The sequence below is a fragment of the Protomyctophum bolini genome (assembly GCF_963924005.1).
Source record: "Protomyctophum bolini genome assembly, chromosome: 16".
NCBI lineage: Eukaryota > Metazoa > Chordata > Actinopteri > Myctophiformes > Myctophidae > Protomyctophum > Protomyctophum bolini.
Window position 1 is genome coordinate 7,397,597 of NC_137877.1, and position 18,527 is coordinate 7,416,123.

General features: G+C 44.5%; 2 protein-coding genes across 3 annotated transcripts in view; one reads left to right on the top strand and one right to left on the bottom strand.

Moving 5' to 3' along the window:
* The window catches only part of LOC308330610 (filamin A-interacting protein 1-like), a 29,781-nt gene extending 12,874 nt beyond the window's left edge, over positions 1–16,907 (bottom strand). For both annotated transcript variants that reach the window (XM_080785552.1, XM_080785551.1), the window contains exons 1-4: positions 16,772–16,907; positions 3,201–3,419; positions 2,755–2,925; positions 2,412–2,590 (exon numbers count right to left, since the gene is read on the bottom strand). In XM_080785552.1, the coding sequence (XP_080641678.1) occupies positions 2,412–2,590; positions 2,755–2,925; positions 3,201–3,401 (551 nt within the window). In that variant the 5' untranslated portion in view covers positions 3,402–3,419; positions 16,772–16,907. The remainder of the gene's footprint in view (positions 1–2,411; positions 2,591–2,754; positions 2,926–3,200; positions 3,420–16,771) is intronic.
* The window catches only part of cmss1 (cms1 ribosomal small subunit homolog), a 41,446-nt gene that overhangs the window by 14,521 nt on the left and 8,398 nt on the right, over positions 1–18,527 (top strand). The window lies entirely within an intron of this gene.

Genomic DNA, 18,527 nt, shown 5'->3' on the forward strand with positions numbered 1-18,527 from the left:
CGGTGAAGAGGGTAGATAAAAGAAGTTAAGAAAGTTAGGCGGAGTACCGTGTACTTAATTATGTGTACCCTGCGTGCATCATTGACTCGCCTAGGGCTGCTTGAATATGGAAGACGTCATACAGTAATCACAATTGTTTTGGTCAATATTAAGATCATTTACACTTTGACTTTGGAAAGAACTTTTCTTTTAACTTTTCATTTTTCTTCTCCTTTATTCCTTTATCAGGTGATGGGTCGTATTTCCTTGTGGTGCAACAACTGAATTTGTTTAGCTTTTCTTGTTGACGTCGGGCTCTCTTGTCATCATCTTGGCTTGCCTTGAGCTGAACTAAACATGCCACATCCTAACTGAGACTGCGCTGTATTTATTAGATTCTAAACATGCCACATCCTAGCTGAGACGGCACTGTATTTATTAGATTCCGACTGAAGAGTTTTGTGACTTTTTTGGAAAACCTTTGAAAATGCTCAAAATGGGGACACCAGGTTGAAAGTGGTTAAAATCAGATTCAGGACACATCTGCTGCATAATTGCAGTTAAAAAAAAAAAGAGTAAATTTCTGATATAACAGCCAAACCGATATATCTGTCTGGCTCTATTATTTATGACTCAAGACAAAATGAGAGCATTATTATGAACCGGAATGCAGCACATTTTTCGAAGCCAAAACCGTAATTGAAAATACTTGATTAATTGAGTTCAGCTCATGCTCAACATGATGAGCATGACTTGATTGGGAAGGTGAGGAAAAGTGTGTCTGATATCAATGAACATAGTGACGGAGACAAACAGCCATGTCTGTAAATTGTGCGTACGTACGTGCGTGCGTGTGTTTGTGTGTCTTTGCATCTGTGTTTTATCACCTGCTTCCCTGCATGACATCATTTTTGGACCGAGGGGCAGAACACAAGACAGCCATAAGGAGAGAGGAGAGTTGGCTTCGGGGGGAGTTTACTACAAAGGATGAGGCCTTTATTGACAATGTAGTGCACAACTTCGGGCCACACATGGAAAGCACACACAGCTGTTCTACCATCTCTTGACCTGACTTTGTGTCACAGTCACAGAAAAGTCTGCACATGTCAATTGTTCCACATAACTTGAGTTTTACATTTCTAAGATGCAGTACAATGCATTGTGGAGAGACACATGTTCCTAATGGACTGTATAGAGAAGGGCAGGACAGGGGATGAAAACCCTCTCTGTTCTATCAGCCAGGAATGTATGAGCAACGCTGGGTTCACACCACACCACAGACATGCTGTCTACTCAATGTATTAATCATCATTAGGCTGAGATGGACCACAGAGGCTTCACGTGTGCGATGTTTAAGGTTCCTCCATTGTACTTGAAAGTCAAAGTTATGGTAAACTCAAATCCCTTTTGCCTTGGCGTGGCTATTTGTGCTCTTTAATTGAACATGTTTGCTCGCAGTAGATCGTTCAGAGGGCTTGGAGCTTGGCACTACGAGGCAGACTAGTCGTCTCCTCCCAAGGCAAAGAGCCCAGTATGGGTCCAGTCCGCTCACGACTAGATTACAGAGTGGACTCTGGCACTACATGGGCCGAGACGACCGGAGAGACCTCAACACAACGATACCGATATGGGCCTCAAATAGCTGGAATTACAGAACCAGTGACCACCTCCTGGAGTGGGCCCCAGCTATCGGCATAGGCCACATTTGATTGTTAGTCATTTCGAACCAGAATCATACCACCTAACCCCATTTCTCCCAGAGTTGAACATTTTCACTCATGTGGAGTGGAACTGGTCTCTTAACTCTTTCACTTCACATCAGTCTTCACATTGACGATTGAGACTGCATTGATTGTTCGATGTTGTGTTGGCTCGGAGGTTGAGCGAGAGTGCCAATTTAGGTTGCACATATAATTGTCTGTGAGTGTATGTTTGTGTGTTTACAAGGCAGAGTGACCCAAGCCAGGCTGCCCACAGGCCTAACCAGGCCCGGGATCTAATGGTCTGTGTCTGAGTGCAGTAGTCTTAAGTACAGGCTTGAGGTCAAACACACACTGTAGAAGAAACACAGCGGCAACAGCAGCTCGGCGCTCTCACTCAGCCATGAAGAGCATTACAGACCAGTACACACCAAAAGAATCTAAGCGTGCAACGTCTGTGCATCACAGAGCACAGACGTGGCTCATTCCCATATACGCTCAAATACTTTAAAATCATTCATTCATTTTTCCCCATTTCACTCTTAATTCTTGTCTCTCTTCCACTCTGAGGAATACTGAATGCTTGCATATTTTGTAAAGTCATGATTGTTTTAAGGGACCCGCCAGTTGGAGAGAGGAAAAATGTGAACTATTCACACTAGTCCACTGTTGGTCGTCTCCTTGACTTTGCTGAGGCATTTCTTAGGGCCCCTGGCTGTCTGGTCCACTGACCTCTCTCTGTCCTGCTCCAGCAGAGCAGTGAGGTCGTCGCTCTTCTGGATGAAGTCCCTGTGGTTCCTCTCTTGCTCCTCCAGCCTGCAGAGGGCGCCGCTGTGGGAGCGCTCCACCTCCACCAGTTGCCGCAGCATCCGTCTCGATGACCTTCTCTGGGACTCCACGAGGCGATCCAGCTGATTCGGAGCAGCATTAGGAGAGAATATTAGCCATGCAGAGGACGGTGGAGATCGTATCGGTGTATCCAAACTCCTCTAAATCTAAGTTGTGTCTATAAAATTGAAAAACGAGGCTGAGGTTTATTGTAATAGGCACAGTGTGTGTCGTGGTTTAACATTACCTCATCCATTGGTTTTTCATAGACGTCCTGCAGTTGGTCCTGCTGGGCCCGGAACGAGTCTCTCTGCAGGGCGCGCAGCACGCTCTCTGGACCCCTGAAGCCGTAATGGGCCTCCAGCCGAGCCGAATCCATCTTCTCCGCTTTCAAAACTGTAATCACCTCATCTTTGACCTGGTGTAATGAACAGTATGCTAGTGAGCTCTTGGCTTGCTTTGCTCGCAGTAGCATGAGCAAGCATGGACTTAACACTCTCTGTTTCTCACAGACTTTGTAATGACTAAGCATCTGGAGGCTGCTGTGGCTCATGATCAGAGTCCGGGTCACATTGACAGTGTGTGCTGTTCCAGAGAGTTAATCATAGGATTTGAAGTCTCATTTCGAGACTCAGACACTCATCTATAGCGCTGATGTGATAGTGTCTCATGTGAATGGTTCAAATTACTCACCAGGAGCTCGGCGTCGAGTACACTAAGAAGGTACAGTAAGTCACGCCGGCACAGCTGTTCTCCCATGCTTCTGCCCTCTCCCGTCTCTATCCAGTCGCTCGTCTTGCCGGCCCCCTGGGGCTGAATGAAGTGGGAGTCGGGTCTCTTTGGACCACCTTGAGTCCAGGAAGCCATTTTGCTTGTGTTGCTGTGTGAATGCATCTCTTTACAAGGCAACCTCTGAGGAAAGGACAAATGTAAGAAGCAGTAGGATGAGAGGGGGATGAGATGATGAAGGGTGGGCACAGGAACAAAATGAAGGGTTAAAAAGATGATGCAGAGTAAGAGTTCTGTCATGGATAAGTGGACATTGCCAATGGTTTAATAAGGGACTTTGCCGAGTGCCTCCATGATGTCATGAGCTAATCTAAACTCCTGAGGCGGTGTCATAATAGTTTGTGTTACAGTGCAGGAGACATGCCTCCTGTTAACATTTGTTTGATGTTAGCGTGTATGTCATCTCATGTCGCAGCCGTAGCGCATTACAACCAGCCATGCAGCTATCGCAGTCAGAATGACATATGAAAGGACCAGAGGGCGCCAGTAAGTAGTGCCTTTAATTACTGACCATATGAGGAGGCCTCGATGTGTACCTTCCTAGACTGTGGCTTTTATTGTGTGTGTGTGTGTGTGTGTGTGTGTGTGTGTGTGTGTGTGTGTGTGTGTGTGTGTGGGGGGGGGGGGGAGTGTTTATCTTCTCTAACCTCCTCATCCCATATTTAGAGCCAGAAAATGAGCATGTCTGTCCAGCATGCAGAACATGAGCTAATCTCTTTGTTCTCGTACTCTGATGATATCATCAGACCTTAATCAAATGGTGGTGGATTGGACGGAAGGACTTCTCCGCCTAGCTGACATGTCAAGCATTTTTAGATGGGTAGTCAGTCATGGGTTCACTGTATTTTCTGGACACAGTGGACAGCATTAATCGTTAAAGTGTGCTGGCGACAAAAAAGTATTTCTTGTTGTTTATTAAATGTCTTCCTTTTTCAATGTGAAGGAAAGATTTGTTTGTGTTTACAATGCATCATCTTATTAGTATTATGTTTTCTTTTAGATTATTGCGAGTGGTGCAGACTGAAAGCTTTATCTGTCTCTTGTGCACACGAGCACACACTCGAGCAACAGCTGTTTGTTTTCATCAAGGCCTGAGCGCAGCTTGGAGTCCCTCTCTACAAGGTGAGCCCGGGTGCATCAGGGACAAACACTGATTATGGAAATGGAGACTAAATGGAGCCGTTTAGCCTGTCTTGGACTATAAATAAAAATGTAAAAGATCCTTGAGGTACCAAATCGATGCTTTGTGAGAGAATGCAAGCTTGATGCTTTGTGCATAGAAGATCTATCTTGCGTGCCACCTTATCCCTAAACTCTTTTTTTTTGTAATATGTTTTACTATTTTGTCTAAATTTTATCCCACGATTTTGCGACCCATTTTTTTCACCCAGTGTCAATTATCTAATCCTGGGTGCTACACTCCCTCTCCCAACCTGGGGAGAGCAATGGTACTGACCTCATGCTTCCTTCTATGCATGAGGAGTCCAAGCCGCTTAATTTCACCTGACAGGGGGGGGAGTTTCCCCCAGTTGGACATAGCACGTGGAAGGAACACGTTATTCCAACCAGTTATTTTCCCCTCCATCAGACCAGGATTACTGTTTTTATGAGGGTACCTTCTCTAGGTGGAACAGGGAGAACATCCACACAGAAAGCCCTTTTGCCAATCCCACCCAGGGTATGGGCACTGATGACGTGAAGGAGAGAACACGCCCACAGCTCCCCCAGCGGGAATCGAACCCAGGACCTTCTAGCTGTGAGGCTTAACTATTTTTGTAAAACAAAATGGTTCAAATAGCTGATTGACAAGCTCCCAATGTTGATGTAGATCAGCAAAGTTTATTTCAAAATGTTTTTCAAAATAGTAAAATATGGCTAATACTAGGTTTAGGGATAAGGGGTACGGCGGCACGCAAGATAGGGCCCTTCTCTTTTTGCTCCTGCGTGGACAAGAGTGAGAGACTGCTTTGAGCACTGAGTGACATGCGCGACCTCCCTCCTTCAGGGTTGTTATCGTCCCTGTATCAATCACTAAGACAGATGGAGCTGTCTATGCTTCCTCCCTGTTCCTTCACTCTTCTCATTTATGGCAATGGAAGGAATGATAAAGCTCTTAGCATGAGCACAGCGGGCCTTTTCTTTTAATAAGGCTTCTTTCTAGCAGCTTGGACTTCTACCCAGGAATCGGAGGCTGCAGTATGTTCAGACTGGCAGCCCAAATCAATTTTTTGGTCCATCCAGATTGGAATCAGATTGGTTTTGTAAAGTCTGAACACCAAAAAAAAAAAAAAAAACCCACATGGAAATGTCTCTCAAGTCAGATAGGTGCTTTGTAATGCGATCTAAAATGTGTCCATACACTGATGTGTGATTCATACTACGTACTAGTGTCGCACACATCGTGAGCTTGTATTGTATGTCTGCATGTGCATGGCCCACACAATCACGGCATCATCTTTCCTGCTTTGCCTTCGCCTATATTTTTCTTGCCTACGTCCTATGTCATAATATACGCCGGCCCAGGTTCAAGTCTTAGGTGTTCTGCTCTATTTTCTTACAGCCATTACGGGAAGGGGTTGACATGTTGGACTGCTGAGCCAAATAGGCCTGTATTAATCAACGTGAAAAAGGTGTAGCCTCAAGATTGGGATGGATTAAGACAGAACGGGGCACGCATGAAAAACTGCTGCGAGGTGGTGAACTTTGTCACAGGGTTTCTGTGGCTGGCCCTGGGTCTGTTTCCTTTGGAACGGAGCGTGTATATTTTCCTCCTCCGCCTATCCTTCGGCGGTGCCATTAACGCTACCGTGGTTGTCGAAGCCAAGACACGTGCTGCCGTTTCCTTGCCCTCAGCCTCCTGATGACTGACGCTGATGAGACCTGAACACCTCTAGAGTTCACTCGCACAAACCTTACGTGCGTCAGATCAGATTGTCTTAATTTTGTGTACAGCGGCTGCAGGCAAATGCACAATGATGTACAACTTAAGTGCCCAAAACACACAAAGTGCACACAATACCAGGCGCATGCTCAAACTTGATTTAAAATCTGGCTCGTACCCAAGGTCAACTTTAATTCCAGTCGCCAGGGTTACACCGCCGAGGGCTGTCCCTTGGCTGTGCAGGTTGGCAGCCACACATGTGGCTGGCCCGCCTCTGTTTATTTATCTAAACTAGTACCTAGGGCAGCCTGTCCCGACTGCTTGCCCCGTCTACACGGAAGGTTCACCAGCAGCCCTGGGAATATACCATTAACACTTACAAATAATAACATTCACCTCCACCCCACACACAGCTCTTTTGCGCACACATCACATGCAGCCGGTATGTTACAGTAAGGTGAATATGGTCATAAGCTGAGACCAGTGAATGGTCACCTGTTGTCCCTGACATTCTCAACCGGACTATGTAAGCAGTAATAAACCATGGTGGAGGTTTATCACCTGCGTATGAAGGCATTAATAATACCCCGAGTGGGCGAGTCTCCGCTTCTACCAGTTTTGTCTCTCTGGCTAGTAGACGTTTCCCCTCGGCCTGTTCAAACTCTCTTTATATACACCTGTCATGTGTACCCCTGGCTCTCGGTCTGTCCTCTGGACCCTGAAGTGGCTGCTGGTGCCAGGGTCAAATTGGCACACGGACGTCTGCAGCATAAAACTGCAGCACTAAATCAGAGGCTTTTATGGCTGAACTCTTGGTGCTTTTGGGAGTGCCGTTCCTCAGGCATGGCACTTAAGGTCATTGCAAAGGAGACATTGATACCATCAATAAAGCAGCCAAGAGTTCTGGAACAACCCCTCGGTTCCGGTTTGAGGATAGCACACTATTCTTCATACTCATCAAACCATTATCCGACCGCCTGTGGATGTGTGCATTGATTTTCTTGGGAAGAGACCACTCCGCTTTCAGGATAGAAGATAGTGTTTCTCCAAAGATATATATATATATAAGGAGATCACTCCGAATTACTTTATTGATTTTGCAGCGACCCTTCCCTCTAAGGGGAAAAGTGGACCCGAACCTATGCCAGGCAGGTAAATGCCCCACAGCATAACGGAGTCGCCTAACCTCATCACTGTAGGGCTCAAGTATTCAGGCCTGTACTGTATTCTTTGTGCATGCACATGCACTCGCCCACCAGGATGACTCGTATGACCATATCACTTTTTCCCCACATGTCTCTGTTGACCAGTGCCTATATGGCTTTTGCGCAACTAAACTCTTAAATATGCATTTGTCTTTTGTAAAGAGGACTGCAACGCTACTACAACGTCCTCTCTGTTTTCGTCAACTTTTGAGTGTGTAGTTGTCTCTTGCCAGACAACTACACCATCTCCGAATGCTATATAGAGTCAAGCCGAGAGTCAAAGCTATTATGCTTTGACTATTTTGATTAGAACTAATTTGCACAACTGTAAAGAGGAAAACGGAAGCGGGGAGAAGGCTGATCATTTGCAGAGCTTCAGTGGTCCAGACTGTATGACGGAAACATTTGAAAAGTGTGGGAGGCAACATGGCTTATGAGACACAGTCTGATAAATAATGTCCGGCATTGTCAGTCAGCTGAGAAAGGGGTGCTCTCCTGTTTTTGAGTGGTGCCCTATCCCGATGTCTGTATGTCCCTATGTTTAGGGTACCAATAGGGGCAAAAGTGACGCTGTTGTGCTAGAAACGGAGAGAGATATAGTGTTGCACTGTTGCCTGCTAATTACAATGTGGAGTGTGCAGTGCATGAGAGAGAGAGGGAGAGTGTTGTCTCCTAATTCCCCCACACCGTAACTCGTCATTTCTCGACCGTTTTGGACGCGGGGCGGCTCGCCGCAACCGGCCCACCACCCTGGACACGTTCCTGTGGGTCTGGAAGTACCGGGGACCTTAAGTTTAGTCAATGTTCCTCTGGAAACCCTAGCCAGTTAGTGAAGCTCCTGCCATGCTCAAAAAGCCAGAGAAGAGTACATGACAATGCAGAGGCAAATTGAGGCTGAGATATGTCGTCATTTTCAGTATACAACTGTATGAAATCCAGTTAGTCAAATCCTCACAGTTCCTCCACTGGTGTCGTTCAGTGCATGGTTTTATTTTACTGAATCTTTTGAATAGGCCCTATTGAAGATGAGGCGTTCAAATCTTGGGAGACATTACATCATTCCAGTTTTAATATGAATGTATTATTTTGTTTCTTGATTCGGATTGTATTTTATTATTAATGACGGTGAATGATAGAGGAATAATAAAGCATTGTCTACTCTAAATAGTTGAGAATTGAACCAGGGCTGTTCAATGTTTTGCATCTGTGAATTTATTGCACTTGGCGAGGAGGAATTATTTCAAACATCCTCCTTTTTCTTTTCCTGAACTTCCTTCCCTTTCCTTCAGCCCAGTGAGGTATTTTGTTTGACGCGCCTGACGGAACGTGTTAAATATTTGACTTTGGCTTCCTCTCCTGCCCCATTCACGGGCATTGATAAGAGAAAGTGCCAGATGCTGCAAGCGCTCCTGTCCTCCATATTGTTGAAAGCACCGCACAGTCACATGCAGTCCTTTAATCCATTTTGGGCGGGAACCCCTTTTGGTGTTTTAAACATGATGTTATAATTTAGCTATTGAAAAATAGCAGATCTACAAGCTCATAGCGAGTGGCGCGCTACAAGCTTGTAGGTCTGCTATTTATTTTTTTATCGTGAAAATGTGGCACAAATCTTTGAATATATATTTCAGAGCGAACATTTTTAACTAAACTATTGCCTTCTGAGGGGTCCCTGGAACTACATATTTTGAGATGGGGGTCCGTGGCCCAATAGAGATCATTCTGGGGGTCCTTGACATGAAAAAGGTTGAGCTCCACTGACATAGAAACATGGGTTTTTCCCGGGTTTTTCAGAATTTTTATTAATCGACTTCAGTCCAAAACGGGTTAAGATTGCTGAGCAGCGACAGTCAGGAGTTGACTAACGAGACTACAAACCAATGCCATTATAAATTCCTTTCAACAAGTCCTAGGAATTTATGATGCGAACCCCTGGCTCAACTTGTGTGATTGTATCTGTTCTTACTTTGTAGATGTGTGTGAATAGAAATCACACTCCGTTGCCATCAGTTAACTGTGAGCCGCCACAGAGCTGTCATTTTAAAACGGTCTTTGAAGTCCTAGAGCACGCTTGTAGTTGCAGGCTTATTGCTTCTAGAAGTTAATCGAATGATTAAAAATGAGTCAAACCCTAAAGGTTTTGTAACGAGTTTGACGCAGGGGTCAACGCTGCACTTTCCAGCACTCACATGCATGTTGACGTCATTGACGTTATATTAAAGCCATTTTCAGTATGGCGTAAGTGTTACTTATGATGCCTGGCTGGCAGAAATCAGATATACCAACCCCCCCCCCCCCCCCCCCCCCCCCCTCTGTTTTTTTGGATCCTGCTCGTAAATCCATTTTCTTGCATAAGTAAAGTGTCTTGACAGACTGAGCTTTCCCAAAATCTAGTATAATTCACATCTCTTAATCAAGAGATTTTGCCTGAACCTTTTTTAGGTGTGGAAAGCAAAACAGAGACTACTTGGCTGCCAGAGTGATGTAATGCAATACGGTATACATTGTTTAGCTCTGATGTAAGCCCCGTGTCCTCTTGTGGAAGTTTGGACTTCTTTCACAGAGCGTTTGCTCCCTGGATGGGGAAGACATGTGAAATTCTACCACTGCCCCTTGATTTTCCCTGCACACCCGTCCGTACGTACAGGCCATGAGTGTGTGTTGGCGTGTGCGTGCGGATTTCACACTAACACATGTTTGACCCCCCTCTATCCTTCCTCACTCGTATCAGATCTTAGATCCTTTGGCAAAATTGCATCAGAGTGATTGATGGGGAGCGAAAGATGAGAGCGCAGAGTGTTACAAATATCGTCCACATGATGCATGCCACACATCCGAGGGGATGGTTATAAGGCTATAAGGTATAGACGGTGGAGTGGGCTGCAGTTTTATTTCGTTTGTAGAGAGGAATTATGGCGCGAATTATGGCTTGAAAAGCCTACAGCCTGTTTTGAGCTAAGTTGGCATTCAAAATAAGTTGCAGCTGTACTGGGGGGTGGGGGGGGGGGGTTCTGTTTCATTTGAGTTCAAACCTGAAACATGTAGAACTTCTTCTTTGAAATCAGATTTTATGCCAATAAATGTACGGTGGAAGATGGTTGGGACTTGCGTCAACACAAGACAAAGTTTGAGACAATCACAAGAAAGCATGTCAACGTAGAATTGGGGTAATTTCTGATTGACAAAAACGGTACTATTGTAAATTATCCAACAGGATAATTTCGAGAAAGTAATCCGATTTGTTGAAACCACTTTCTAGCCGTGCTTAAATCACGATATTGGAACACCTAATCAAAACAAAGAAATCACCTGCTCTGTTCTCCCAGAGCGCAGCAGACTTGGTGGCTATGCTAGCTAGTTTCTTGGGACATTTGTGGTCGGAGTGGCTACATCTATCATTAAATTATATTATTATTATATTTAGCAAATAGTTTTAACGGTTGTATAATTGCAATATTACACACCTGCGGGCGAGTTCCTGCAGCATCGCAGGAGTGCATTAATGACCATAAAGATTAAACGACACCCTCTTGTGTAATAGTGACATGAATGTAACGACGTGGGTCCTTAAGCCAAATATGATTTCTGAAGATTATCGCCCAAATTAACATGCCCAAAATGCCAGGTGGAAAGTGGTCAAAACAATACAAAAAAAACCTAAATGCTATAGTTAAAACACTTCCCATTGTTCAGATAAGATCAATAATACATTCTGTCATCAAGCAATTATGGAATGTAAGCCCAATGGCATTCAATGACTCTAACATCATCATTTCACAACGTCAGCATTTTGTCGAGAAATAAACGTTTTGTCGCACACTTCTCACATCAACACATTGAGAACAATGGGGATTAGGTCAAAACAAAGTCTGCAAAGATTACATTTAAGAATTGTTTGCGATGATGTTATATTTTCTAATACATTCCTGTCCCATGGAAGTAGAAGATTCCTGAGTTCTCATACAGACGAACCGTTTGTTAGAGGCCAATACAAGAATCCCTGCAGACACATGGACCTCATATGGAGCTGTTGCGACATCATAGGGGTCAAGGGTCGCAGCTTCACTCTGTGGCATTCAATAAACCCAGCCCTGCTGAGCATTGCTTAGAAGAAAAGAGAAACAGCTGGGAAACGGCCATGTGTCCAGCCCCCCCAACCCCCACACTTGGCTAATAATCTTTTTGTTGTTGTTGTTGTTGTTGTTTATTGATTGAATAATGAATATTTATTAGTCAGAAATGTAAACGGCACGTGGCAGTGAAAGACATTAATTTAATGCTAAATGGATAACACAAAAAGGTCCTGGGGACTCGTTTGTATCTGTCAGTGTGTAGACTGGTTTGACATAGTTCAACAGTGCTTGTGCAGTACATGACACGGTTCTGTTGGAAGCTACACATTACAAACTTGGATCTGAGATATAGCAAAAGGGTGTGTGTGCGTGTGCCTGTTTTCTCTGTGTGTGTGTACTTATGGCAATTGTTTTGTTCTGCAGAGGAGATCAGGATCCGATTATTAACTTTCAGTCAAGAGGATGGTGTAATGTTCTATGCTACTGCTGCTCCACCTGCTGGGTACACGCTGTACTGCAACTCCTTGTCTGTCTAGCTCTGAGCCTAACAAGCATACACGCATCCAATTAACAGGCACACTGGCATTCTATCCAATAGAGAGTGAATAATTATCCTAATGCCACAACAAGGCAGTTAAGAAACAACCTCTAGCTACTGTCTGTAATACCCTGTTGGACTGTTTCAATCTGAATGTATCGGCTCTTTCTACTTCTCTAACTTTATTTCACCTTGACTTAGTAGATAACATAAAACATGTTAATGTAGTACATGGCATAAGTTTTGTCTTCCACATTCCCAAACCCCTGGGAAGACACCAACCAAGTGACGGCAAGTGTGAGACGCTAAGGGCCGATTCATGCTCCTATTTTACCGCTGTTTCGGCGCTGTAGTGCCGAAATGATTCCGGGTCGTCAGAATTTTTCAGTAGCACCGAAGAGTCGACTTTAGGACGGTACCCGCCCCCCCCCCCGAACCTCAAATGACGTCACATTGTAGGCTCTACAGCGCCGACTTTTTTAAATTATTTTTTAATAATTTTTATCCCACGATTTTGTAACCCATTTTTTCACCCCTGTGTCAATTATCTAATAATGTGATCCTGGGCTCTACACACCCTCCGCCAACCTAGTCCCCATATATGGGGGACAAGGGGAGAGCAACGGACTTGAACTCATGCTTCCTTCATGCCTGAGTGTCCAAGTCGCTCCTTTACACCTGACAGGGGGGAGTTTCCCTGGTTGGACGTAGCGCGTGGAAGGAACACTGTATTCCAACCAGTTCCTTTTGAGGCGACAGCACTACCAACTGTGCCACCGTGCCCCAAACCGACTTTTATTCGGCTCTAAAATAGGAGTATGAATCGGCCCTTAGACAATAGGAACACTAAAGGAATGCTGCATCCCTCCCCGAATGTCCTACACACTGGTAATCAATTCTGGCTTTGGTCCAGTCCCTCATTGCACTATAGCTTTCTACTTTGAGTGTACCCTAAATTCTCCTATTGATTTAACCCATTCTGAACGGGAACCCATTTTGGTGCTAGCATCATGTTGTGCTTTAGCTATTGAAAAATAGCAGATCTACAAGCTCATATCGCGCCACCGAGTGGCGCGATACGAGCTTGTAGGTCTGCTATTTTTGAAAAATTCGAAGAACGACTGACATTTTTAGAATCTGATCTCAGGTCAGAATGGGTTAATCAGACCAGTGTGTGTCCCGTGGAAACCTTGTATGAATCTGATCTCAGGTCAGAATGGGTTAACAATAGCACATGCTCAATAGCAGCGTTGGGGAGAGGAAAGCGGTGGGACCGCTAGTCCAAACCAATATCTAACCTTTCCAAATTGGGTAGTTGCTACATGTCCCCGGAGGAGCTATTGATCTTTGGAAAACAACCAGCCACACGGATTGATTTCATAGAAAGCAGTATTCTATTGCTTTTAGAGAAACACACACACACATCGCATTGTGACCATGAAACGGAATCACAACCCACACTATTGGCTCTTATTAGCGGCACAACAAGAGAGTTGTTTGGCCTGTCTAGGTGTACTCGTGTTGAAAGTGTAATCAGATATGTGTGGGTTTTAGTAGCAGGTGTAAATGGCCGTGTCTACTGTCTATTGTTGTACCTCTCCACCACAGCTACATTAATCACATTAAGATAAAGCTGTGTTGATTAAGAGCTTTATCGAGGCACACCTATTTGCTCCCATAAGATCCGTTCAAAACAGGATCTCTATGCAAGTCATATATTATAAGCGTGCAAGTACATGTGTCTGCGACGCTCCTCCAAACCCTCTCATAGCCCAAATCAATCAGCCTTCATCTGTCTGGAGGCGAGTCAGCTCTTTTGCTGAAACAACTTTTATCGAGTCCCATTAAAACCAGTCGGATCCATTGACCATCCATTAAAACTGGTCACCTCTATTGATCATCCATTAAAGGCGGACCGAGCGGCCCCCCATTTCTTCTCATACCGCCAGCCCCACCAGACTCGAGCCATTCACTTCTATTGATCCCTGGGTTGTCCGAGCTTTGAATTAAAGCCATTCTGAACGGGACCCCCCACTGTTGGAGTTTAAAGCATTACCGGTATGTTATACTTTAGCTATTGAAAAACAGCAGATCTACAAGCTCGTAGCGCGGCACTCGTGAAAATGTGGCGCACGTTTCGAATATATATTCTTTCAGAGTAAACATTTTTAACTCAAATCTTTGCTTCTGGGGGAGGGGGGGGGGTCCCTGGAACAACATATTTTCAGATGGGTGTCGGAGGCCAATTACATATGATTATTGGGGGTCCTTTACCTCAAAATGTTTGAGAACGATTGACATAGAAACAGAAAACGGTCACGATTTAGGAGACATAATAATAACGGGTCTAAATAGATTAAAGGCTTCAAGCTTCCCACATGCTCTTCTCATACCACCAGCCCCCACCAGACTCCACTCGCCATTCACTTCTATTGATCTCTGGTAATCTGAGAGGTTGAATTAATTGACCTGTATTCAATATCTGAGCCCACACAGACAGACGGCCCTCCTCTAGTGTCTACCATCTGTGCTGCTGGCCCTGACCCGGGGGGGTCACACATAGTCTAGTTTTATTGTTCCTTTTACTTAACCTTGTAGGTCAATTTGCATACTGTTTTATGTCCTCTACAGTCATGTCTCACTAGATGTCCATATTATTTGTGACCTTATTTCTACTGTGCATACTCCTGCAGGAGTACTAGAGGGGGACACCAGAGATTGCATTTTTATTTGAACAGAGATGTTACACTTGAAATGTACCAATTATTATTTTTGTTCCAATTTGACTGCGTTTAAAATAAAATAAAATCTTTAAACACTGGCATATCTGGCATAATTATAAATACAGTTAGACTAGATATTATGTTCTCTCTCCCACCCGTACACACTCCCATGTTCTTCCTTGTCATCTCACAGGCACTAAATGGACTGTAATCCAAGTGTTCAGCAGTAGTGCACATTTAGACACACTGTGACTGTGCCAATTTAGTAGCCTGTCACTCGGTCTGGATTTTCATTTCGTTTCACTTCATTATTCAATTGAAAACAAAACTGAATCGCCAGGACATGTTTTTTTTAATGGTAGCGATTCAGGGCTGGAGCCAGGCTACCAATTTAGGTGTTATGCTAATAAACACTCCACCACAGCTATAGTGTTTAGTCCATTTAGTCTTTAGCCTGCCTGGCCGTCGCTTCAGGGCTTTTGTCTGTTTGGCTCTTTTGAGGAAAGTTGATTTAACCACTTCTTAAACGCTATATACTTATTGTAATAGACTGGTGTCCTCCAGTCTATCACTTCCTTTGTAGTAATAGACACAATGTGCACAACGCCCACAACATGTCGCAACACTGTGCGTTGTGGGCTTGTAGAATAGGGACGGTGTAGGGCTCATAATAATAATTATGGTTAAATGGTACCTCAAACACACACAGGAGTCCCTCCATGTGTAATAATATACCTACAATGCATCCTCAAAGTGGCTATTCCTTGTGCAGAATTACCTCTGTGTGAGTGATACACGTCACTGAAGGGCCAACAAAGCAAAAGCAAAGCAAAGTTCTTTATTTACCCAGGGAAGTGGACTAAGCTCGAGATGCTTGCCTTGCTCAAGGGCACTTCAGCGGTGGTAATTTTAACGTGCTGGTCCGGGGATTCGAACTGGCGACCTTTCGGTATCAAGACCGCTCCGCAAACCGTTCGGTCACCACTGCACTGCCCCTCAACAACTATTGAGATGCTTGGCAGGAACATGACGGGCAGTGTGGGACGACAAAGTATTAAAATAGGCCCTATAAGTGGTTAACTTAACTCACATGCTTTCGGGTCAACTGCTCTGCAAGCAATGCATCTCAGTGTTTTTATTAATAGAGAGGGCTTTTCATAGAGCCACATCCATGGCCATTCTGCATGGATATGTGATGCCTGTACTGTCTCACAGGGGGAAACCCGCCACTCCGCCCCTCATGACACTCAATGCCCCCTGTGTGTGACCGTAAGCGTAGCCATCACGCATGCGCTCGCATAAAACCGAGTGAACCCACCCTATTTGTAATTAACTTTCAGGGTATACCCCCACCCCAGCAGGTGGTATAATCCTAGAATCAATCCTTTGCTGAAACGGCAACACGTCACTGACACACAGAAACACACGCGCATGCGTGCGTGCATACATACTTGCATATATACACACAAACGCACACACGCACGCACACAGACACACACACACACACACACACTCTCAGAGGTGTACAGTGGGACAGCTTGTCAGGGTATATCTTTGTGGTGTTTAAAGAGATTAGAATTGGGTGTAAGTAAGCCCACTGTCATCTGTCTGCCCCGCTCAGCACCTTTAACTGGGTCAGTGTCATTTGTCGGGAGCAATTTCATGTCATGTAGAAAGAATTAGAGCAATCACATTGGCCGATGTTAACTTCAACAGTCAGTTGAACGGCGAGTGTGACATTGGCATGTCATTTCAAATGCAGCTCAGCTCATCATTGATTGCTCCCCGAGTTCACCCAAAATGAGTCCCTTCTCTACGCTAATATAAAACCCACCGCAAAGGATGAAGTCACCTTGATCTATCATTAAAGCACAAATGTGATGATGGTTTTTGATTTTAATATCTCTATTCTCATCACACTTCCCCATTACATTGAGTTGATTGTCATAATAATCATTGCCAGACATCTCTCCGGAGAAATCTCCAAAGTATCCTTCCTGATTATCTAATTGACAAAGAGCTGAAAGGACAGACGGACTACTATATAAGTCTTACCTGCCGGACAGGTGGACCAAAGGGGAGAACAGGAGTAAAGCCTGGGTTTATGCAGCCTCTTAATAATCAACTCCTTATTCCTTTTGCGCCACTGCAGGTATTTCTACTCTCTCTCTGCTCCTGTTCCTCCACTACGTGTCCTCACACATTCTCTCTCGGTCGGAACGCTCCAGGTTGAATGGAAGGAAAGCATGTGTATGCCAAAGAGTGGACGGGTTTGAGAGAGTGGCTGGTTTGGTATCATAATGATATTGATGGTCGGTGGTTGGTTGGGGGGTGGGGGGGAGGGGGGGAGGGGGTGAAGAAGGATAAAGGTTGAGAGAGAGAGAGAGAGAGAGAGAGAGAGAGAGAGAGAGAGAGAGAGAGATTGAGGGAGGATGAAAGGGGGAGAAATGGGTGTGGCTAGAAAGCTGGACAGCAGGGAGATGACAAAAAAACTCCAATCGCCTGAAACTGCTTCTTCTCTCCTTCATCTCCGTCTTAAGGGACAGGCTGGACGTTGTCGTATGAACCGTACCGATCGGTTTGGCCGATAATACCGGCCACTATTTGACTTTTCCTTTGAATGATATTGTTGTCAGACATTATGCAGATGTGTCCCAATTTGGGGCATGTCATTTTGTTTAAAAAATAAATAAAAAATTAGTAGATCTACTATCTCACTTTTCCATCGCACTGTCTGTGACACGTGGTGAGTTTATATGTAGATTAGCCTGGTAGAGAGTTGAATAGGGCTTAAAGAGCAAAACCACTTTGGTAGAGATTTTTGTTGTGTTGTTGCCTTGTCATGATGTAATAACAAAGGCAATAAATCAAAAGATATTTTTTCCATTGACTAGAAATAGATCATTTAAAAATATGCTCCTCGTTGACTTACATTGTACGGTGAAGAGGCTCAAGGTTCTGACACAAAAAATAAACAAAGGTTTTTATTAGAAAATGTGGTATTGTCTCGGTGGTCTAGGACTCTCCAAAATGGTGATCAGCATCATCATACACAGAAGCACTTTCTTTGTCCTTTTTTCAAAACTTGACTACAGGAGCGGTGGTCTCAAAAACATAGAGGAAAACTTGACAGGAAAAAAAATGACAAAAAATCATACACAGACATCTGGCAGTGGCTAGGCTCTAGTTGTCGTGTTTGGTGCTAGCCGTCGGAATGGGAATTGGCGGAACTATGCCATATTCACATGGTGGAGGTGGACATTTTTGCTCGTATACTTCATACCTCATCAGGAATTCTGAAATATTCTCATAATCTCTCTAACGTACTTCACTCCTGCCCCGGGGATGCCAAATATCCTGACAATGGAAAAGACCGCAGCACCTTGGCAGTCCCCAGGGGGTAATACAGTACACTGTGGCTAAAAACATCACCATGCTGCCTTCATGTAATCCTTCTCCAAATATAATCCTGTGGTGCTTCATATAACTCGGCTGTCAATTCCATGCTTAAGGTCAAGTATTCGAGTGTGTAGTCACCAAAAAATGTCTTAATCTGCCAACGTCTCTCAGCATTAGGCACTAAGCCTACTTTGAAGTGAATTACGGGACTCCTAGAGATGGCTTACTGCGAATAGCCATGTTCAGTTAAACAGGCAGTGGATAAGCCTCCTCAGGAAATGCCATGCATAACTGCATAACTATTCGGTGTAGAAATTAAAGCATAGTGGCTTGACCAAACTCATTTATATGGCACAAGGCAGGAGTATACCTTTTTTGGGGTAGACTCTTTTTGGGCTTTTTCTACCTTTAT